The 23,114-nt window shown below is 54.3% G+C and overlaps 1 protein-coding gene across 1 annotated transcript; it reads left to right on the forward strand.

Moving 5' to 3' along the window:
• The first annotated feature begins 46 nt into the window (after window positions 1–46).
• Window positions 47–17,888, forward strand: LOC123361309 (condensin-2 complex subunit H2-like). The gene is made up of 13 exons (XM_045001366.1): window positions 47–160; window positions 683–784; window positions 1,247–1,302; window positions 3,986–4,067; window positions 5,747–5,818; window positions 6,258–6,337; window positions 8,832–8,986; window positions 9,260–9,355; window positions 9,693–9,829; window positions 9,986–10,057; window positions 10,372–10,438; window positions 17,314–17,441; window positions 17,751–17,888. The coding sequence occupies exons 1-13, from the start codon at window positions 53–55 to the stop codon at window positions 17,886–17,888; spliced, it is 1,293 nt and encodes a 430-aa protein (XP_044857301.1). The 5' UTR covers window positions 47–52.
• The last annotated feature ends 5,226 nt before the right edge of the window (window positions 17,889–23,114 follow it).

The raw sequence follows: 23,114 nt of genomic DNA on the forward strand, positions 1-23,114 counted from the left end.
GCCTGGCTCCTGGATGAAATGTAACTTCTTGCACTTCTAGGGATCTGTTACAATGGAGAATGTGGAGTCACGCTTCCTGCACCTTCTGCAGCCCATCCGAGATCTCACAAAGAATTGGGAGGTGGATGTGGCAGCCCAGCTGGGGGAGTATCTGGAGGAGGTAAGGTAATCTTTCCATCCACGAAGACCAGGGTAGCGGGGAGGAGTGTCGGTATCCAAGTGCCACAGTGTGTCCATGCAGCTGGAATTCCTAGCATGTGGCGCTCGTTTCGATCCCTAATGTTCCTGTCCCTTAGGCCAGCCCTGCCACGTTGTCACTGGCTTTAAACTCTAAATATCAAGTTCTGGACCTCAGATCTTTTCCTTTTGCTCCCTGCCCTCCCTGTGAAGTGCTCCTGGATCCACAGGAGCTTTAGAAAAGATGCTCTGCACAGCACAGACCTGTTCCTTGGAGAACCATTGCCACCTGTGGAAGAGCTGCAGCCCCAAAGATTACAAGAGAATGCGGTGGGAAAAGTCTTGCATTCTCCATTCACCCCTCTCATCTCGCCTCCCAGGTGCCACTGCAGGTTTGCTGTGGGGCCAGGGCTTCGTCCCCTCCAAAGTCTCTCTTCCTGCTGTGTTGTCTCTCCAACCCAGTCTGTAAAATCAGCTTGTGTCTTCCCGTGTGCGTGTTCTGCAGCTGGACCAGATCTGCATTTCCTTCGACGGCGGCCAAACCACCATGAACTTCATAGAGGCGGCTCTGCTGATCCAGGGTTCTGCCTGCATCTACAGCAAGAAGGTGGGGAAGCCGAGGGGAACTGCTGTGCTCACTCCTGCTGCCCCTGCAAGGCTGGGAGGAGAGCTTCTGTGGGGTTTGCCAGCTGCGGGCTTGGGCAGTGGGTGCTTTGGGGAGTTTTGCTTGACTCTGAAAGGGTTAAGCCAGCTGCACAGGTGCTGATGTCTACCGTTTCAGGGCTACATTTAATACATCACCCAGCCCCCACTGTGGCTGCTCCCGTCTCTGTCTGTATATGGACATGCAGCCTGCAGAAGCTACAAGTCTCGCCACATAGTACTTTGTTCCTCAGGCAAAATGCTCCCCGATGCTGGAGTTCAGGCTGAAAGTGCCAAGACCTGGTGAGAACACTGAAGTGATCAAGGGGCCTCTTCAGGAACCCCCGTTTACCCTAGACCCAAACTGAGGCAGCCTCCCTGAGATCCTTGCCTCCCGGCCTCTAACCTTCTGGCCTTGTTTTGGCAGGTGGAATATCTCTACTCTCTTGTTTACCAGGCCCTCGACTTCATCTCCAACAAAAAGTAAGTCAAGATTTTCCTTCTCCGTGAGGTTGCCTCTTGCAAAGTCTGTCTGGGCTTAGTACGGGGGGCTCCTACCATGACTTCCCCAGCCCAGCTCAGCAGGCTCATGCATCTCGTTCTGACTGGCAGCTCCTGTCCTTTTTATCACTGTCACGCTTCTTTGCCCCTCCCTAGTCTCTTCCAAGCAAGGGTCTTGTAGCACTTTGGAAACACTAACTAATCCTTCCAACACCCTTTCCTTAGATATAGGTAAATTATCCTACATATGTGGGGGGCAGGGATAGCTCAGTGGCTTGAGCATTGGCCTGCTAAGCCCAGGTTTGTGAGTTCAATCCTTGAGGGGGCCACTTAGGGGAAAAATCAGTACTTGGTGCTGCTAGTGAAGGCATAGGGCTGGACTCAGGGACCTTTCAGGGTCCCTTCCAGTTCTATGAGATCGGTATAGCCCCCTTTTGCAGGTGGGAAGCGAGGTGACTTACCCAAGTCTACAGAGGAAGTCCCCCGCAGAGCGGGGAATAGCCCCAGCGTCCTGACTCCCTGCTCAGATCATAAGGAGCAAAGATCATAAGGCTCGCTCTTTATCTGGTTTTAAACTGTTGTCATCCAGGACAATCTCGGTGGTTATTTTTTGCTGGTTTTAACGCTAGGCTCCAGTCCTGCAAAAGGATCCTCCCGGGATAATGTTGAAGTCAGTGGGTCTCTGTGCAGGCACGAGGTGGGGATCCAGCTGTAGGACTGGGGCCTGAGCTGGTGTGATCACAATGCAGGCCGGTGAGTGGAGGTATTAAATAGGAGGATCTAGGCAGTGTGGCTGAAATAGGCCGCCGGGTGTGTGTGTGTGTGTGTGTTTAGTAGCAGTTTTCAAATGTAGCATGTCGCCTCTTTAGTAATTTTTCCATCCCCGTATATCCCCATTCTGACTGGCCCATGCTCAGTCCAGGTCTTCAGTTAAGCGAGGAGAGATCTGTTTAGGGTGGACAGCAGTGGCTGTTCTGAAAGAGAAATCCCCCCAGACGGGTGAAGCTCTGCCAATGGCTCTGACTTTGAACAGGCACTTGGCTCCAGCCACACAAACTGACCTCTGAAATGGAATTCCCTTTGGGCTCCTCTCAGCCAGAGGCCTGGCTCAGCAGGGGCACTTGCTAGGGCAGACGTGGGCAAACTACGGCCTGCGGGCCACATCCAGTCTGAGGGTAGGGCCGGCTCCAGACACCAGCTACCAAGCACGTGCTTGGGGCGGCACCTTGGGACGAGGCGGCGATCGGGCTTTGTTTTTGGTTTTTTTGGTTCGGCCGGGCGGCGCTGGGGGGGGGGGGCAGGGCGTGGGAGGCGGGGCGCCATGCTGGAGGGGCGGGGACTTCGGTGGCGCGGCGCTCCGAGGGAGCGGGGACTTGGGCGGTGCGGCGCTCGGGGGGGGGGGGCCAGGGACTTGGGCGGCACGACGCGACGCTGGGGGGGGGGCGCTCTTTGTTTTCGCTTGGGGCGGCAAAAATGTTAGAGCCGGCCCTGCCTGTGGGACCATCGTGCCCGGCCCCTGAGATCCTGGCAGGGGAGCCTAGTCCCCGGCCCCTCCCCTCCCCCACAGCCACACCACCATGCTGACTGTACTCTGGCCCGCCTCTCCCACTGGGCAGCGTGAGGCGCGCAGCCGGCTCTGGCCTGGTGTCATGGCTGCGAGCTCCTGCCGCTGGTAAGGGGGCAGGGAGTGGGGGGGTGGGGTACGTGTGGGAGGTCTTGGGGGGGGAGGAGGGGGTGGTTGGATGGGGCGGAGGTTCTGGGGGAGTGGTCAGGGGATGGGGAACAGGGAGGGTTGGGAGTGGGAGTTTCCGAGGGGCCTGTCAGGGGGTGAGGATGTGGCTAGGGGTCGGGAGGGCAGTCAGGGAGCAGGGGGTATTTGGATGGGTTGGAGGTTCTGAGGGGGGCAGTCGGGGGTGGGAAGTGGGAGGGGGCAGATAGGGGGTGGGGGCCAGGCTGTTTGGGGGGGCAGAGCCTTGCGCAACCCCGATGTGGCCCTCAGGCCAAAACGTTTGCCCACCCCTGTGCTAGGGCCTTGCTGATGCGGGATGGGCCAGAGCCAACAGGGCAGGGTGCTGCTGGTGTTGCAGGGAGCTGGAACTGCTAGAAATGGAGGCTGTTAAAGGTTCTCTCCAAGCTGCGGGCTGGCTGCCTCGAAGTGAAACGTGCCCTCCGCTTCCCCTTCCCCGTTCCCTGATGGAAACGGAATCGACTCAACGAGCAGGGGATTTGCTGGCCAGGCCTAAGCCCCCCTCCCCACTGCAGCCAGATCCCATTTCCTCTGAGCCACTTGCGCCCCTGCACGGGAGTGGTGGGCTCCAGCTCTGAGCCAGGCCTGCATATAGGAACCAAGTGCACGTTAGGTGGCTCCCCTCAGAAGAATAACATACTGACGTGGCTGTCTCCCCCCTGGGCTATTCAACGCTGGGCCCTTCTATAGCACTTCACAAGGACCAAAGAGGCCCCGGTAGCTTTATCTGCCGCCCACTCCTGGGCTGGAGGGGACCTGTTACATCCCTGTGTCTGTTGTCAGAGTAGCTGGGCAACCCCCAGCACACCCACCAGTGACTCAGACATCCCCGGCTCTGCCCCAGGAAACTGCCCAGCTGACAATAATGGTTTTAGAAAACTCCAGTGCCCTCTTGTGTTTTTTCCCTCCCTGACCCAGGCGGGACAAACAGCCTACGTCCATGGGGGAGGACGGCACCGACACTGACGTGAGCGCTGGGCCCAGGACGGAGGAGGAGGAGGTAAGACAGCAGGTGTGGTGTGCGTCCTCCTGTGTGCAGTCCCTCTGTGTGCCAGCAGGAGGAGTGCGGGCAGTATCCCAGCAGCCTCTGCCTGGCGTGTGCTAGGCACCGGGCTGGTAGGTTAAATGGTGGTGGGTGACCTGAGGCTGCAGACTCAGGCACCAAGTCTAATTGTGCCCTGCCTGATTAGCTGCTATGATCACTTGCCAGCAGGCCAGTCCCAAACTGCTCTTCTCTGGCTACGGGGTATTTAGCTTCCACAGCACTTGCCCCTGCCCCAAACACCCTGGGCCTGAGGGTTTGGTCTCTACAGCTTTGTCTGAACTTATGGTGGTGAGTCGAGCACAGACACACCTGTAGCTACACACCAGCGGGAAAGGCTCCTGCAGTGGGGAGGCAGCGGGGACCTGCCGGGGCTTTTCCCCGCTGGCAGAACCGTTCACCGCGGCGGGGAAAGGCTCTTGCAGTGGGGAGGCAGCGGGGACCTGCCGGGGCTTTTCCCCGATGGCAGAACCGTTCACCGCGGCGGGGAAAGGCTCCTGCAGTGGGGAGGCAGCGGGGACCTGCCGGGGCTTTTCCCCGCTGGCAGAACCGTTCACCGCGGCGGGGAAAGGCTCCTGCATGGGGAGGCAGCGGGGACCTGCCGGGGCTTTTCCCCACTGGCAGAACCGTTCACCGCGGCAGGGAAAGGCTCCTGCAGTGGGGAGGCAGCAGGACACTGCACTGCTAAAAGTAGCAGTGTGGACGTGGGAGGCCCTGCTTGGGCGTGTTTATACCCAGGGCTCAGGCCTGTGGGGAACTGTATTCTACTTGCCTAAGTCGTGTCTACGCTGCTAGCTGGGCGTGCAGTATCTGTACTCTACACGCCACCGTAAGTGTAGCCTTATAGCATTCCCCCCCTTCACCTCGTGGGACAGAGCCCTCGGCCTCTGCAGTCCTCCAGCTCCACCCCAGAGACTGAACGCTTGACCTCCATAGCTCTCTCCCTCCCAGGAGGTGGAGGGCTGCCCGCTGAAGGGGGTGTGAATGCTTGCCTGGCTGGGAGAGCCTTTTGCAGGTGCCCCATACAGCTGTAATGGCTAACCAGCAGCGCTGCTTGGTGGAGCCTGGCGTGCCGCCCTCGGCGGAGCAGTGGCTGCCCTGTGGAGATGAAAGGTTCCCAGCTCCAAGGCCCCTGAGAGCGAGGGACATTTCTCAGGGCCTGTTGAGGCTCGCAGGCTTGTGTGTGTGTGTGTGTGTGTGTGTCACTGCCTCTATAAAGATACCAGTGTATCAGTGAATTCTGCGGCTATCCCCAAACTCACTGTCCCACCATGTTCTAAGGCATTTTTGCTAAGAGGCTAGCTTGAATTGGAAAGAGTTTGCCACCAAGTATCTGGGAGCCCACAGTCCCTGTGCACCGCTTGGAGAGCTCCTACTGGCTCTCTGCCTCCTCTCGGTCCCAGGTTCAGGTGCAGATGTGCAGAACTGTTCTCGTTTGGATCAGGGTAGACTGGGCCTGGGACAAGGAGTCAGGAGTCACTCCATGACTTTGGACGTGTCACTTCCCTCCCCTGTGGCCCAGAGACCCCGACCTGCCTTCGGGGGCACTGTGGGGATCAGCAGAGTGTCTGTACGGCATGTCAGAGAGAGACAGCTCTCTGTGCGAAGTGCTCCATCTTACTGCTCTCGCTCTGCAGTTCCTTTCATTGGATGACATCAAGGACACCAACGTGGTGAGCTTGGACATGAAGAAAGATCACCAGCCTAATGTAAGTGACGTGGTCCCCGTCCTTCATGCCCCTCTCATGTCCCTCCTGCCTCCTGATCTGGGGGTTTCCGAGACTAGAGTCTGCCGTGTCCAGTGTGCCAGCTTGCGCACCCCAGCACCCCCTGTAACTGAGCAGTGCTGCTAGGGGAGACCTCTGCCAGCGAGGGAGTAGTTCCAGGCATTCCTGCAGCCAGAACCCTCCTCAGCAGCAAGTGGTGACACACGGTGGGTACCAATGGCTGCCATCTGGCTGTTTGTACCCTGGCAGGATGGTGCTGCCCAGCACCCAGCCTGCCTTGATAGTCCTGAGAAGCAGATGAAAACACTCTCTGTATGTGTGAACGCTTCTTCTTGGCTGCAAGGGCCCTGTCCGTGGAGTGCAGCCGGGCCCCTCTCTTCCCGCGATGGGCAGCTGGGATCATGCTGTCCTATCTTTGCAGACTGTGAACATTGTCCCCTTGACGCCGATGGCCCTGGTACCCCCAGAGGAGACAGAAAAGAAGGACAACCCCCTGTTCAGGTAATGGCTTCCCTCGTAACGCCTTTCAGTCACTCCTCTCCTGCCATCTGCTTTCTGTCTCGCTTGGATTTTCTCACCACTGGTGTTAGGGTCTGGCCCTGCTCAACATCTTCATTAACGAGCTAGAGGAGGGAGAACAGCAGGGGGAGGGAAATAATCCAGAGGGCTCCAGCGAGTTCAGAGATGTGGGCAGGACATCGCATGAGATTCCTCATGGGAAACGCAACTGGGGGAAGAACAATCATGCAAGGACAAGCCTGGGGATCAGCCAGGGACCGTCAGGATTGGAGGCGGGAGAGTGAGAAGCCAATCCGACGTGAGATTGCCATGTGAGATGGGCCACCATGAGCCTGGGCTGATAGAGGCCTTGCGTCCTGGAGCAGGGAGGGGATAGCTCCCTTCTGCCTGGCTCCGGGGAGATCCTAGCTGGGATTCTGGCCCCATTGTATTGGAAAGGGGGGGTGTCATAAACAGATAGTTAAGGGTTAAGGTTTCCTTTACCTGTAAAGGGTTAACAAGCTCAGTAACCTGACGGACACCTGACCAGAGGACCAATCAAGGGACACGATAATTTCAAATCTCTCTGGAGGGAAGGCTTTGTTTGTGTTCTTTGTTAGATCCAAACAGAGAACAACCCCCAAAGAGGGGCCAGACGTATATCCAGGCTCTCCAAGCTTCCTGAAGTATTCTCTTCTATTCAGTATAGTGAGTATTAGAAAGGCGGATTAGTCGTCTTCTAATTAATTTCTGTATTTGCAAATGTGTGTTTGCTGGAGAAATCTCTTTATTTCTGTTACTTTTGATTATTCTGAGAAAGGCGGGGGGGGGGAGTCCCTCTCGGTTTATAAGCTAGACCCTGTAATATTTTCATCCTGGTGTTACAGAGATAGCGTAGAGGCAGCAAAGAATCCTGTGGCACCTTATAGACTAACAGACGTTTTGCAGCATGAGCTTTCGTGGGTGAATACCCACTTCTTCGGATGCAAGTAGTGGAAATTTCCAGGGGCAGGTTTATATAAGCAAGCAAGAAGCAAGATAGAGATAACGAGGTTAGTTCAATCAGGGAGGATGAGGCCCTGTTCTAGCAGTTGAGTGAAAAACCAAGGGAGGAGAAACTGGTTCTGTAGTTGGCAAGCCATTCACAGTCTTTGTTTAATCCTGAGCTGATGGTGTCAAATTTGCAGATGAACTGGAGCTCAGCAGTTTCTCTTTGAAGTCTGGTCCTGAAGTTTTTTTGCTGCAGGATGGCCACCTTAAGATCTGCTATTGTGTGGCCAGGGAGGTTGAAGTGTTCTCCTACAGGTTTTTGTATATTGCCATTCCTAATATCTGATTTGTGTCCATTTATCCTTTTCCTTAGAGACTGTCCAGTTTGGCCGATGTACTTAGCAGAGGGGCATTGCTGGCATATGATGGCATATATTACATTGGTGGACGTGCAGGTGAATGAACCGGTGATGGTGTGGCTGATCTGGTTAGGTCCTGTGATGGTGTCGCTGGTGTAGATATGTGGGCAGAGTTGGCATCGAGGTTTGTTGCATGGATTGGTTCCTGAGTTAGAGTTACTATGGTGCGGTGTGCAGTTACTGGTGAGAATATGCTTCAGGTTGGCAGGTTGTCTGTGGGCGAGGACTGGCCTGCCACCCAAGGCCTGTGAAAGTGTGGGATCATTGTCCAGGAGATAGTGTACTATTTCTTTCTTTTAATAAAATCTGTTCTTTTTAGAACCTGATTGATTTCTTCCCTTGTTTGGAATTTCAGGGGAAGAGGGGCGGGGGGGGGAAGGGAATCCCTCTTTGTTTGATTCAAGGAGTTTGACTCAAGGTGATCTCTCCCGACGGCTAAGGGAGGGGGAGGTGGGGGAATGGGCTATTTCCCTTTGTGTTAAGATCCAAGGAGTTTGGATCGGTGTTCCCCAGGGAAAGTTTTGGGGGAACAGGGAGTGTGCTAGACACTGGAATTTCTAGCTGGTGGCAGCATAACCAGATCTAAACTAGGATTTAAGTTTAGAGGAGTCCATGCAGGTCCCCATCTTGTGGACGCTAAAGTTCAAAGTGGGGAATAAACCTATGACAGGGGGTCTATGCAGGGGTGGGTGCAGTTCAGAGAGTAACAAAGCGTTTTGGGGTGCAGAGGGAGAGATGAGCAGAGCTAAACCTGTCCTGTCTCGCTAAGCAACAGGGGGATGTGACACCAGCCTGTGCTGCTTAGAAGAGCGTGGGCAGCCTGGAGACAAGGAGATCTTGGTCTCCCTTATGTAGCCTCCCCCCTCCCCCCCCGCTAGGATCTGAGCCAACAAGAAATCCCATTCTGTGCTGGCTTGGGGATGTGACTGGGCTCAATGGGACCCAGCGGGTCTCTCCCAGGTCTCGGTCTCTTTCCCTTCTTCCCGGCACCCCATGCGACCTTTTACGAACCCATGCTCTGGCTGCACCCTGGAAACCAGCGATGGTGCTGGGTCAGAGCTGTTCTAACGCCCTCTTTCTCCTCTCAGCCGGAAGGGGGAGATCCTGGCCAGCCGGAAGGATTTCCGCATGAACACGTGCACCCCTCACGCCAGCGGAGCCTTCATGCTGGAGCTGGCGGGCCTCTCACCCACGCAGTGCTTCCAAGCAAGACGCCAGGCTGGGGACCTTGGCAGTGCTACAGGTGCAGGATTGGGCTGGGGATCTCCCCTTACCCTCCCATAGCCACTCCAAAGACCTCCTGGGAGGGGATGTGGGAGGTGCAGAGTCCATGGGAGAGGCCGACCTGAGGGGTATGGGGGAAGCTGGCTATACAAGCCAGCCTTGGTCACCAACCCAGCAGCTATTCAAGGGGGGTCCTCAGGGAGCCAAGGGCTGAGACCCCAGTGGGGTGATGCTTGGGGGACATCATTAACAAGTCTCTCCCTCTCCCCCGATTCTGCCTCATCCCTGCCAGGAGGGCAGACTGCCGCCCCGGGATCTGGAAACGCGCCCATGGAGGTCAGTGCCTGTGAGACTCCTGTCCCAGTCTTGAACTTCTCTGAAAATGAAGGTGAGATGCGGCCAGTTTGCTGTGTGAGATCCAGGGTGCTGGCGGGCTTTGAGTGGGGTGGCACCCCCATAGCATAGGCCCAGCAGGTTGGTTCCTAACCACAGGGGTCACTGGGGATGCTCGAGTTCTGCCTGGCCTATGTTATGAATGAAACCAAGTCTTGTTCTCTCAAGAGTTGCAGCCTTCAAAGGGGGTTGGTTTCCAGAATGGAAGGAGAGGTTCCCTCTCGGGAGCAGGGAGGGTGGAAGATGGGTGGCTTTCCAGGGGCTGTTCCTACTCTGGTTGTGGCCCCATGGATGGAAAGGGAACCAGGAGTGACTGTGCCCCTCTCTGGTAGGCGCTGTGGCACCAGACGGGGGTGGTGGTGGTGATGACGATGATGCAGGAGGAGGAGGAGGTGATTTCTTGCCTGATGCCCCAGAAGGGGGCGTGGAGACCAGTCCTGCTGCTGTCGAGCACATTCATCAGCAGAAGGTAGGAGAAGGGCCGTCGTCGTGGGGGCGGCATGGGGAGATGGGGCTGCCGCACTCACCCCTGTCCAGCAGCCTGGGGTCCCCACAGGCCCAGCTGATCACTCTCGCCTCTGTACGATGCTTCAGGAAACTAACTGCTTTGTTCTCTGTCTGCTAGAGTGTGCCCGAGGGCAAGGGGTACATGCTGCGGGAACGGGCCCCGGCCGTGGAGCCCAGTGTCCACATCAAGGTGAGAGAGGTCTGTAGGGACACATCCAGAGGGGCAGCAGAGTCCCTTTGGGAATATGAGCAGTTCCCAGATAGTAACTCAGGTGGAGGCTGGTGATCTGGGAGCCACTGTGTATGCCAGGGAGCCGCTCCCTATGGGCACAGGCCCTAGAGCTCATCGCTGTGGGTCCTGAACTGGCTGCCTAAGCCATGCTTTGGTGAGACGGGGTGCTCCCTGCCTGCTCAGGGCGGGGGACTGCCGTGGGGAATCGAGTGGGAACTGGCAGCCTGGCCACCGAGCTGTCCCATTCACCGTTCACTCACGTTCTGTGCCAGGAGATGCTGGATCCGTGGCGAAGCCTTGACCCCTTTGACAACTCTGAGGATAAGCCCTTTAAGAAAGGTAACGGGGGGCCAGCTGATGGGTGGCTTGGCCTGGCTGCTCTCCGGGGTTTAGCAGCTGCTTGACCATAGCAGGGCCTGGGATGATATCCTAGCCTGGGTGTTTAGCCCCCGGAAGCAGGAACCACTGGAAGGGCGCCTGTGCTGTGAGCAGGGAAGCCCCCATCTTAGCGCCTCCTGCTGTCCATGGAGACCGTTCCCCCTAGATGGGGGTGGCTAGTGGAGTGAACGTGGCTGCCCCATCCTGAGCTGAGCCGTGCGACCCGGAGACAGTGTCCCTGGCTGCCTGGACCGGAGCACCCAGCCAGAGAGCGGCTGCAGCCCAGGCTGTCAGATATTCTGGGCTGCACTTTGACACCCTGATGCTGTAAAGCAAAGGGGCCTTCCTCCTTCCTGGCCAGCCCCAAACCCGTCTCCCCAGGCACTTGCAGGATTGCTCCGTGCTGGGAAGAGGGGTGGTGTCAGGCCCCAGCAGCACGTCTTCCAGTGCAACAGAGCCACAGAGCGTGCGGAGCTGCCTCTGAAGTGGAAGACAGATCCAGCGGGGACTGTGCTTACAGACAGTGGTTTCCCCAGGAATTGAAATTAGGGGGGGTGTTCGAATTTACAAGGGGGGTATCAGGACCAATGAGATATATAAAAGAGATATAAATAAAGTAAATGTTTTTGTTAGGATTATGCAAATTTAACATAAGAATAATTCAAGTTAAACCAAAACACATAACAGGTCTAGATTTCTAAAAAAATATACATTTAAAAAAAAGTATTTAATTTAAATTGACTTTTGAAAAGTATCAGAGGGGTAGCCGTGTTAGTCTGGTTCTGTAGAAGCAGCAAAGAATCCTGTGGCACCTTATAGACTAACAGAAGTTTTGCAGCATGAGCTTTCGTGGGTGAATACCCACTTCTTCGGATGCAAGCAGTGGAAATTTCCAGGGACAGGTGTGTATATATAAGCAAGCAAGAAGCAAGCTAGAGATAACGAGGTTAGATCGATCAGGGAGGATGGGGCCCTGTTCCAGCAGCTGAGGTGTGAAAACCAAGGGAGGAGAAACTGGTTCTGTAATTGGCAAGCCATTCACAGTCTTTGTTTAGTCCTAAGCTGATGGTGTTAAATTTGCAGATGAACTGGAGCTCAGCAGTTTCTCTTTGAAGTCTGGTCCTAAAGTTTTTTTTTTGTAGGATGGCCACCTTAAAATCTGCTATTGTGTGGCCAGGGAGGTTGAAGTGTTCTCCTACAGGTTTTTGTATATTGCCATTCCTAATGTCTGATTTGTGTCCATTTATCCTTTTCCTTAGAGACTGTCCAGTTTGGCCAATGTACATAGCAGAGGGGCATTGCTGGCATATGATGGCATATATTACATTGGTGGACGTGCAGGTGAATGAACCGGTGATGGTGTGGCTGATCTGGTTAGGTCCTGTGATGGTGTTGCTGGTGTAGATATGTGGGCAGAGTTGGCATCGAGGTTTGTTGCATGGGTTGGTTCCTGAGCTAGAGTTACTATGGTGCGGTGTGCAGTTGTTGGTGAGAATATGCTTCAGGTTGGCAGGTTGTCTGTGGGCGAGGACTGGCCTGCCACCCAAGGCCTGTGAAAGTGTGGGATCATTGTCCAGGATGGGTTGTAGATCCCTGATGATGCGTTGGAGGGGTTTGAGCTGGGGACTGTATGTGATGGCCAGTGGAGTCCTGTTTTTTTCTTTCTTGGTTTGTCTTGCAGAAGGAGGTTTCTGGGTACACATCTGGCTCTGTTGATCTGTTTCCTTATTTCCTCGTGTGGGTACTGTAGTCTTGAGAATGCTTGGTGGAGATTTTCTAGGTGTTGGTCTCTGTCTGTGGGGTTAGAGTAGATACGGTTGTACCTCAGTGCTTGGCTGTAGACAATGGATCTTGTGGTGTGCCCGGGATGGAAGCTGGAGGCATGAAGGTAGGCATAGCGGTCGGTAGGTTTTCGGTATAGGGTGGTGTTAATGTGACCACCACTTATTTGCACCGTGGTGTCTAGGAAGTGGACCTCCCGTGTAGATAGGTCCTGGCTGAGGTTGATGGAGGGGTGGAATCTGTTGAAATCATGGTGGAATTTTTCCAGAGTCTCCTTCCCATGGGTCCAGATGATGAAGATGTCATCAATGTAGCGTAGGTAGAGAAGGGGCGTGAGTGGACGGGAGCTGAGGAAGCGTTGTTCCAGGTCGGCCATAAAAATATTGGCATATTGTGGGGCCATGCGGGTGCCCATAGCAGTGCCACTGATCTGGAGATATATATTGTCATTAAATTTGAAATAGTTGTGTGTGAGGATAAAGGCACAGAGCTCAGCAACCAGTTGTGCTGTGGCATCATCAGGGATACTGTTCCTGATAGCTTGTATTCCATCAGTGTGTGGGATGTTTGTGTAGAGAGCCTCTACATCCATGGTGGCTAGGATGGTGTTTTCTGGAAGGTCACCAATGCATTGTAGTTTCCTCAGGAAGTCAGTGGTGTCACGGAGATAGCTGGGAGTGCTGGTAACATAGGGTCTGAGTAGAGAGTCCACATATCCAGACAGTCCTTCAGTGAGAGTTCCAATGCCAGAGATGATGGGGCGTCCAGGATTTCCGGGTTTGTGGATCTTGGGTAGTAGATAGAATAACCCTGGTCGGGGTTCTAAGGGTACGTCGATTTGTTCCGGTGCTAGTGTAGGGAGTGTCCTGAGTAGATGGTGCAGTTTCTTAGTGTATTCCTCAGTGGGATCTGAGGGAAGTAGCCTGTAAAATTTGGTATTGGAGAGTTGTCTGGCGGCCTCCTTTTGGTAGTCAGACCTGTTCATGATGACAACAGCACCTCCTTTATCAGCCTCTTTGATTATAATGTCAGGATGGTTTCTGAGGCTGTGGATGGCATTGCGTTCTGCACGACTTAGGTTGTGAGGCAAGCGATGTTGTTTTTCCACAATTTCTGCCTGTGCACGTCGGCGGAAGCATTCAATGTATAGGTCCAGACTGTCATTTCGACCCTCAGGAGGAGTCCATGTGGAGTTCTTCTTCTTGTGCTGTTGGTGGGAGGGTAACTGTGTATCAGTGCGCTGTTCAGTGTTGTCCTGGAAGTATTCTTTGAGTCGGAGACGGCGAAAGTAGGCTTCCAGATCGCCACAGAACTGTATCATGTTGGTGGTGGTGGCAGGGCAGAAAGAGAGTCCCCGAGATAGGACAGACTGTTCTTCTGGCTGAGTGTGTGGCTGGATAGATTGACGATATTGCTGGGTGGGTTAGGGGTATCACGGTTGTGGCCCCATGTGGCAGGTAGGAGTTTAGACAGCTTACAGTCCTTTTTCCTTTTTAGAGAGGTGAAGTGGGTAATGTAGATCTCCTGTCTTATTTTAGTGAAGTCCGTTTGTATGGAAGTTTGGTTATTGATGAGAGTCTCTAGGTTGGAGAGCTCTTTTTTGAAAAGTAAGCCATCATGGGGTAAGAGGAAAGTCCTCTCATGGATCAGTAACTGGTTAAAAGATGGGAAACAAAGGGTAGGAATAAATTACCAGTTTTCAGAATGGAGAGAGATAAATAGTGGTATCCCTGAGGGGTCGGTACTGGGACCAGTGCTGTTCAACATATTCATAAATGATCTGGAAAAATGGGTAAACAGTGAGGTGGCAAAATTTGCAGATGATACAAAACTATTCAAGATAGTTAAGTCCCAGGCAGACTGCGAAGAATTACAAAGGGATCTCATAAAACTGGGTGACTGGGCAACAAAAATGGCAGATGAAATTTAATGTTGATAAATGCAAAGTAATGTACATTGGAAAACAATCTCAACTATACATACAAAATGAAGGAGTCTGAATTAGCTGTTAACACTCAAGAAAGATCTTGCAGTCATTGTGGATAGTTCTCTGAAAACATCCACTCAGTGTGCAGCGGCAGTCGGAGATTCCCAACATTCTGTTTGATTTTTAAAAAAGAACAGGAGCACTTGTGGCACCTTAGAAACTAACAAATTTATTTGAGCATAAGCTTTCGTGGGCTACAGTCCACTTCATCGGATGTAGCCCACGAAAGCTTATGTTCTTTTTGCAATACAGACTAACATGGCTGCTACTCTGAAACCTTTGCTTTTTTAAGAAAGGGATAGATAATAAGACAGAAAATATCATATTGCCTCTATATAAATCCATGGTACATGCACACCTTGAATAGTGTGTGTAGATCTGGTCACCCATCCTAAAAAATATATATTGGAATTGGAAAAGGTACAGAGATGGGCAACTAAAATGATGAGGGGTATGAAACAGGAGGAGAGATTAAAGTGACTGGGAATTTTCAGCTTAGAAAAGAGATGACTAATGGGGATATGATAGAGGTCTACAAAATCTTGACTGGTGCGAAGAAAGTGAATAAGGAAATTTTATTTAATCCTTCACACAACACAAGAACTAGCAGTCACCCAATGAAATTAATAGGCAGCAGATTTAAAAAAAAACAAAAGGAAGTATTTCTTCACACAATATAAAGTCAACCCAGGGAACTCTTTGCCAGGGGATGCTGTGAAGACCAAAACTATAACAGGATTTTAAAAAGAACTAGATAAATTCCTGGAGAACAGGTCCATCTGTGGCTATTAGCCAGGATGAGAGGGATGCAACGCCATGCTCTGAGTGTTCCTAGCCTGTTTGCCAGAAGCTGGGAATGGGCAACAGGGGATGGATCACTTGATGATTCCCTGTTCTGTTCATTCCCTCTGAAGCACCTGGCCTTGACCACTGTTGTAAGACAGGGTACTGGGCCAGTATGACCATTCTTATGTAAAAATTAATTATAATAAAAATGTTTAGTACAGAGACTCCCCAACATAATGACCTCCCAAGATAGCAACAATGTGAGATAACAACCTTGGCAAATACTGCATTTTAAAAATCTTGGCCTACTGGGAAACATATTTATATAAGTTTCCATTCCCAGTCACAAATCCAGCATTCTGGAGCAAAGTGACTAAAATATAGTCCAACAAACAAATGTTTATTTAACTTGCCCCTCACTTTTCCCTCCACCGCAATCCACTCACCGGTGTTGTCCTTGGTCAGTGGAGACTCAGAGTTCAGAGGTGCTTTCACGTGAGTACACCTCCCAGGTGGGGGACAAAAAGGCACAGTTTGCTCTGGCCATGGCTGTTCGTTGTGCCACTGTTCACTCCACCCACTCTGTTGCCAATGGCCCTGCACAGTCACCTTCTGCTGTCACCTACCACTGTGACCTCTGTGAGTTGGTCTCTTGAGGTTCCACCAGTTCTCAGTGATTTCAGCTGAGACCTCAGTGCGGGAACCTCGCTGCTAGTACAGTCTGGGCTGTCTCTTACACAAAAACACTGTATCCACAGGAACACTGTCCCCACAACAGGACTAAGCACTTAGAGCTGATTGTCAGTGATTTCAGCTGCAGTGGTCACTTAATAGAACAAAAGACTATCTATGGAGCCTAATCAGCTCTGTCTTTAAACAGTGGAGAGGGACAGGTCCCCACCCTCTCTCTTGATGCCTTCAAATCATCACAGACTAAGTACAGTTCTACTGCCCTTTACTCATACAATAAGAACATTATTTCATCCCCCCTTCCCCCCACATTCAAGTGGTTTGTAACCCAACCCCAGCCAAAATCTATCACTTGGACAACACAGCTCTGTTTGCTGGATACCTAGGTAGATTAGGTGTGAATGTAAATATAATCTGGCCCTGAAGCCTTAGCCCCCAGCTCATCACTAGCTGTCAGGGAGAACTCATTTAGACTTTGCTTACAAATCATTTGAAATTATTAGGTTGGCCAACGTCACCAAAATGAATGCACTGACATCATAAAAAACAGCTGTATAAGGAAGCAAGGAAGCTAGTCTATGTTCATACTTTTCAAATCTATTGATACACATATTTTATCATACACTGTATAAGCTTTTAAAGTGTGGATTAATGTTTCAGTTTAAATTCATATTTCCAAACAGTCACTAAATTGGTATGTAACTAGCTCACAAAACTGGGGGGGGGGGGGGTGTAGGGAAATCACTGCTTACAGACCTTGTCCTGAGTCCTGCGGCATGTGACTGTATGGCTGGGTGTCAGTGGCTGCTAACGCACACTCAGCCGCCCAGGGGTCTCCCTAGAATCTGCACCTGGTGCTGGTGGCTGCAGAGACTGGCAGAGCCCACCCCCTGCTTCCTTCCTTTCCCCATCCACTGTGACTGCAGCTTACTCCCTTCTCTGCACCCGGCTCCAGGCAGACCCTTCACGGTGCCACATGACCTGGACACACACACCAGAGACTCTCGCATTGCCCGTCGTAGAACTGCACTGTGGAGACTGTCAGGGGAAAAGGTGGGGGCTTGCAAGCCTGGGGAGGGGGTTTGAAATCATGGGACAGGTCATTCTAGTTGGGCGTTCTCGCCAAAATGATCGGCAGTGAAACACTTAATGGTGCTGACATTTAAAGCGGTGTCATCGTGATTCAGAGTCGGTCTAATAGGAGGAATGGTACAGAGCTATTGGTTCAGACTGTCTGCAGACTCAGGCAGATACAGCTGCATCAGTTAAGCGTGGTTCACATTGTCCAGGTTTTCTCTAAAGCTAAGGGCCCACAAGCATCCTAAAAATGAAAACTCATTCTCTGGAACCCTGTTCCGCTGCCAGGGATGCAGAGCTCATGGGCCCTGCCTGTAGGGGACGGTTCTTCCCAACATCTCTCTGTTACTCTGGTTTCTGTTCCTTATACGTTGTTCCCTGCCTAATAGAATTGTGGGTGTTCTCATCTACAGATACTTGTCTGGTCCTTTCTGAGCTCAGTAAGGTCACTGCTACGAGAGGACTGAGCGCGGCACGTGGCGTTTCCTCTCATCAGTGGCTGCCCTTTGCTCAGGTATCAGCTACGGGGACCAGCTGGTGGCGAGCTGTGGGCGGCTGGGCGAGTGGCACTCCTTCGCCAGCCTGGTGGCGGGGAAGCCGGCCTTCGAGGTGTGTCGCTCCATGCTGGCCTCGCTCCAGCTGGTGAGTGTCTGGGCCCAGGCTGCCTCAGGAGGGTACCCTGCTCCCCAGGGACAGCAATCAGCCCCTCCACCCTGCCGTGGGGTGGCTTCCCCCAGAGCTCCCTGCAGTTAGAACTCCCCCGCAGGCTGCTGCCCTCTCCCCTTGGCTGAGCACAACTACCCAGGGTCTCTGCATTGCTGCCCCCATGTACCACTCTGCAGGCCCTGACCTGTGCCCCCTCACTGGGGTGTGCCCCAGCAACAGCCCCTGCCCCCACTCCTGGACCCCCATCCTAGCCGGTCCCCTAACCCTGCTCTTGCCCCCCGACAGGCCAATGACTGCACGGTGGAAATCAGCCAGCAGGCAGGCCTGGAGGAGGCGGTGGACACCATGCGGCTGCGCCTCCTGACCCAAGAGCGAGCACACGAGCGATTCCGCACCTACCTGGCCCCCTCTGTGTCAAACTGACAGCACCCCTGGCTTTCCGGGCTGCATGGCATCCCCAGGGGCTGCTGCGTTCCTAGAGCCCTGCCGATTCCTTGTGTATATACTGAGTGCCAGCGGCACGCCCTGTACAGCCTCTGCCTCCCCCTTTGCTCTGGCTCTGTCCCCGGGCACAGCCTGGGCAGTAATAAACCACAGGTGTGGTTGTATGAAGTGCTGTCCCTGCGAGGGGGGGTGGGGGATTGGGCCATGGGCCGCCAGGCGAGCAGGCCAGGCTCCGGCTCCAGAGGCTATAACCAAACTACGCCCTCCCCATTCCCAAGCTGGGCCCAGCGTTTGACCCTAAATGCTCCCAGGCCAGGCGGGGCGGATCCTGTCTCATCCTTCCTAATCCCCCCCCTCCCTCCAAGTGTGCACCTGTTACAGAGAAACATGGCTCAGCCTGGGGTGGCCCCAAGGGATTCCTTCCTCAGCTGCCAGCATGGGCAGCGCCTGGGCCAAAGGCTCCTGCCCCCACCCCGGTGGCAGGCGTAAGACGGGGGTTAGACCAGCCAGCCCCCTGTGCTGTCTTCTGCTAGTGCCAGAGGCTGCGGAGGGGATGAACAGAACAGGGCAATTTATCGTGTGCTCCAGTCAGTCAGAGGTTAGGGCCACCTGGAGCATAGGCTTGTCCCTGCCCACCCTGGCTGGCCCTGTCCTCCGGGAACGGACTGAGTTCTGGTTGGGCCTTCACAGCAGCCCCTGGCGCTGAGCTCCGCAGACTGACTGCACACTGGGCAAGTTCTTCCTGTTGGTTTTGAATCTGCTGCCTGTTAATGTCCTTGGGTGACACCTGCTTCAGGTGTTGCGTGAAGGGGTAAATAACACTTCCTGGATCATTTTCTCCTGCCCCATCCCGATTTCACAGGCCACTCTTGTATCCCCCCCGCGTCATCTATTTTCCAAGGTGAACCACAACCACCCAGGTGCCCCACACGCCGGTCTCTTGTTTCTAGGAGATGTGAGGACTGTGGCAGCACCGCAAACTGGGCTGGGAGCTGCAGAGCAGCAGCTGGGTCTGATGGTGACAGGCATGGTCCAGCCAGTTTAGAGAACAGCACTTGGCAGCTGGGGGGGGGGGTCCTGCCCAGCTGGCCCAGGAGGGGCCAAGCCCCTGCAACTGTGGGGTGTGTGTGTATCCTGCCCACCTGGTACAGGAGGAGCCAAGCTCCTGCAGCTGTAGGGGAAGGGGCCCTGCCCACCAGGCCCAGGGGGAGCTGAGCCCCTGCAGTTGTAGAAGGCCCCTCCCCGCTGCCTGTTTCACAATGCTCAGCACAGAGCAGCAGTGCTGGGCTATAGAAAGGAGGCCAAGCCCCATGGTTTTGCCCAGCTGCAAGCAGGGCGTTTATTGCCGCGTGGCTCAGCTGAAGAGCCTCTGGTAGGGGCCTAGGTCACCCACCGGCGAGGTAGGGAGCCGGCAGGTGGGCGCACGCCACAGCTACATGGGGGGGCAGTAGCTGTTGCAAACGGGGGGATGCTGCCCCCCGGAGGCGCCCTCCTGCCCCCCATCACTCTCTGTCTCGGGCACCTTCCCGGCCGGGGGCCCCGGCCGCTCCCAGCCCGGCCCCCGCACTGCGTAGCGGGGTTTGCGCAGGGGCAGCGAGGTCTCCGCTTTCCTGCCCTGCTCGTCGGGGAGCCCCGGGCTTGGCGCCCCCGGGGGAGCAAGGACTCCTCCCCACCACAACCGGGGCGCTGAGACAGGGTGCAGGGAATGGCCGGCTGCCCTGAGGAGCCCGCTGCCCCCCCGGGGTCTTTGGGATGGGGAACCCCGCTCCCCTGGCATTCGGGGCTGTCCCCCTTCTGCCATGTCCTCGGGTCTACGGGCATCTCCTCCGCCATTCCTCAGGGGCCGGGGGAGGGGTCTGGCTCGGTCTCCTGGGTCCCGTGCCCCCGGGGGGGGGAGGGATCGCCAGCCAAACCCCATTCTGCCCTATTGCGAGCTGCTGGGCCTCAGCAGGTGCCCCCTGCAGCGCCGGGCACCAGGGAGCAGGCGCGCAGGCTGCCCCGTGGGTGGCCACAGCCCCCGACTGAAGCCACAGAGGCTGCAGCAGGCAGCCGGGGTAGAGGAAGGGCCACCGTGACTCAGCTCAGCGGAACGCTAGGGACTTTCCGAGCCACCTTCCCCCCCCCCTTGGGCTGGAGAATTACGGCCCCCAGGAGCGGCGGAGGAGGGAGGAGCGGGGAGGTCCCGTTCCGGGCACGGATAACCCCTTCCCCCGCCCGCCCCTGGCACAGAGAGATGGGGGCTGTCAGTGAAGGGGGCTGCGGGGCGGGCCCTCCGTGCAGGGCTCCCTGGCACCCCCGCAGAGCGCGCCTATCTCCCCCCAGCCCTGCTCCGGGGGTCCGGCTCGGGGCAGCAGGGCCCTGGGGCCAGGGCCCGCGCCAGCCATTAGCAGATTAAGCAACTGATCAGGGCCCAGCCGCGCAAAGCGGCCCCTTGGTTAGTTTGTGGGGGGCGGGGAGCCAGGGGGTCTTGCGGCTCCCTGGGGGAGGATTCTCCCTCTGGGACCATGGCAGGGGGGCAGCAGCAGCGCCGGGAACACAAGCTCCCAGGCAGGGGCGGCTCCAGGCCCCAGCACGCCAAGCGCCGCGCGTGCTTGGGGCAGCTGCCGCAGGGGGCGCTCTGCTGGTCCCCGGGAGGGCGGCAGGCAGCTTCGGCCCTGGGAGCAGGGGCGGCTCTGAGTCACCCGGGGGTGAATCCAGAGTCACTGTAGCGCCCCAGGGGCGGCTGTGGGTGGATGCGTCTCAGTCCGCCCTCCCCCAGCTTCCCCAACACACTTCTCCTTCCATCCCTCCCCATCTCCACTCACCCCCTCCAGCTCCCTCACACCCCATCCTGACCCATCTCCACTCACCCCCCCTCCAGCTCCCCCACACCCCATCCTGACCCATCTCCACTCACCCCCCCTCCAGCTCCCCCACACCCCATCCTGCCCCATCTCCACTCACCCCGGGCACCCCCTGACCCCATCCCCCACAGCTCTGAGCCCAGCCCCTCAGAGCTGAGCACCCCCCCACCCCATCTCCCCCCAGTCCCTGAGCCGGGCACCCCCCAACCCAGAGCCCAGCTCCCCATCCAGCCCTGGGCAACAGCAGCACCACCCCAGGCGACAGCCCATTGGCACCAACCATCACCATCACCCAGCAACAGCCCATTATGTAATTGCAAATGTAGACAGTCCAGTAAAGCATTAATGTTTTTAAATCACGTCATGCTTCCAGTATCTGAGACAGCTGGCATGACACACAGAGAAGAAAAATTAACAGTTTTAAAAAATTAGAAAAATATAGTAAAAAAAATATTGCCTGGTCCTTCAAGCAACAGATGTTCAAAATATTACTGTTGGAATAGAGGATAGAAAAGCTACTTAGAATGAGAAATCAGGACCAAGGTTGTTGGCTCTGGTATTATAGTAATAAGTTATTAGCTCAGTAGAGAGGAGGCTGTAACAGAACACTGAATCAGGTTTCTCTCTACCTCCCCCACATTTCACGTTCCGCCCAACCCTTCCTTGCTAGATCCTAATAACTGGGACTGAAAACCAGTAATCATCCTGAAAATTTTGCACAGTTTTGGATTCATATTTGAATCTGCACCTGAATTCCATGACTCAACATCCCTCTCTTGATCTCAGTAACTTTTCCAACCCTTGAGCAGTGTTTTTCAGACTATTCCCCTCAGAAACAAGAACTTATTACTAAAATATTTTTGCCCAGGTTTTTAATGTGTAAAGTTTGTAAGAGCGGGCAGCTGGACTAGATCCTAACAATATAAAAATAAACAAATAAACATGCAAAGTTCCCCCCTCCCCTGCCAAATGTGGTCAAGTTTTGACCTGTCAAGGTTCCTTCCCCACTCTGCAACTTTAGGTGTACAGGATGTGGGGACCTGCATGGACTACCTTTTTCTAAGCTTAATTACCAGCTCAGATCTGGTATCACGCTGCCACCATCCCACATTCCTCCATCTGCGAACACTATAATGACGCATGAGACCCTTTCCCTCCCAAAACCTTTCCCCTCCCTGGTTAGCCTTGAGAAACTTTATCACCCAAGTTTCCTGGTGAACACAGATCCGCCAAACCCCTTGGATCTTAACAACAAGGAGAAAATTAACCTATCCCCGCTCCTTTCTCCCACCAACTCCTGGTGGCATCCAGATCCAACCCCCTTGGATCTAAAAACAAGGAAAAATCAATCAGGTATTAAGAAAAAGAGGCTTTTAATGAAAAAAAGAAAGGTAAAAGAAAATCTTCAGTTTGGGGAGATTAGCATCAACAGCTAATCTCAACCAAAAGACAACAGTATTCACAACACAGAGGATGTTTCCCCCTGGGCACAAATATTTTAGTTACACAAAAAAATACCCGAATACCCAATTTTGATAATTCCCTTAATGGTACCAAAGACAAGTTACAAAGAATATAAACATTACAACCTATTTTATCCCTTTCATCTAAAACTTACTACTCTGATAAAGAGGCTGTGTTCTCTCTGGATCTGTTTTCACGTCCAGCTGAAACTGAAACTCTAAACAAAGGCAAAACTTCCCTCCTTTTGCCATTTTGAAACAATCTTTGTTCCCCCATTGGTTTCCCCCTCTGGTCAGGTTATGTCAGCTAGGCTAGGTGAACTTTCTTAACCCTAATACCAGGTAAAAGAGAGCATTTTAACCCTTAACTGTCTGTTTATGACATGACCTTTTTTAGAAAATACGTGAATTAGCCACAGGAAACGACCACTTAAAACTCATAACTAGCTTCACTAAGTTTCCCAAAGTCATGGGAAATTCAAGCACCTAGTAAATTCCCTCTGTTCTCTCTCTCTTCCCCACCTTCTCTTCATCTACATTAGCTCCCAGGGGCGGCTCTAGGCATTTTGCCACCCCAAGCACAGCAGGCGGTCTGCCATCAGCGGCTTGCCTGCGGAGGTCCTGCTGGTCCCGCAGCTTCAGCTTGGGGTCGGCAAAGCCACTGGGTGCGCTCTGGCCGGTCGCTGCGAGGGCGGCAAGGCAGGCGTGCCTTCGGCGGCGTGCCTGCGGGAGGTCCCCGCTAAGCAGCGGGAACCAGCGGAACCCTCCTGCAGGGCCAACCGGCCTAAGGCAGCCCGCCTGCCACCCTCCCCGGCGACCGGCATAGCTGCCTCCAGTGGCCTTGCCGCCCCAAGCAAACGCTTAGGCGTGCTGGGCCGTGGAGCTGCCACCTGATTAGC

This window comes from Mauremys mutica, unplaced genomic scaffold, assembly GCF_020497125.1.
Source record: "Mauremys mutica isolate MM-2020 ecotype Southern unplaced genomic scaffold, ASM2049712v1 Super-Scaffold_100463, whole genome shotgun sequence".
Lineage (NCBI taxonomy): Eukaryota > Metazoa > Chordata > Testudines > Geoemydidae > Mauremys > Mauremys mutica.

Bases quoted from the DNA above. Each gene is read 5' to 3' on its own strand.
- LOC123361309 (XM_045001366.1), top strand. From the start codon at position 53: ATGGAGAATGTGGAGTCACGCTTCCTGCACCTTCTGCAGCCCATCCGA. The intron at 8,987-9,259 runs GTGCAGGATTGG...CATCCCTGCCAG, and splicing joins GGACCTTGGCAGTGCTACAG to GAGGGCAGACTGCCGCCCCG. The intron at 9,356-9,692 runs GTGAGATGCGGC...CCTCTCTGGTAG, and splicing joins GAACTTCTCTGAAAATGAAG to GCGCTGTGGCACCAGACGGG.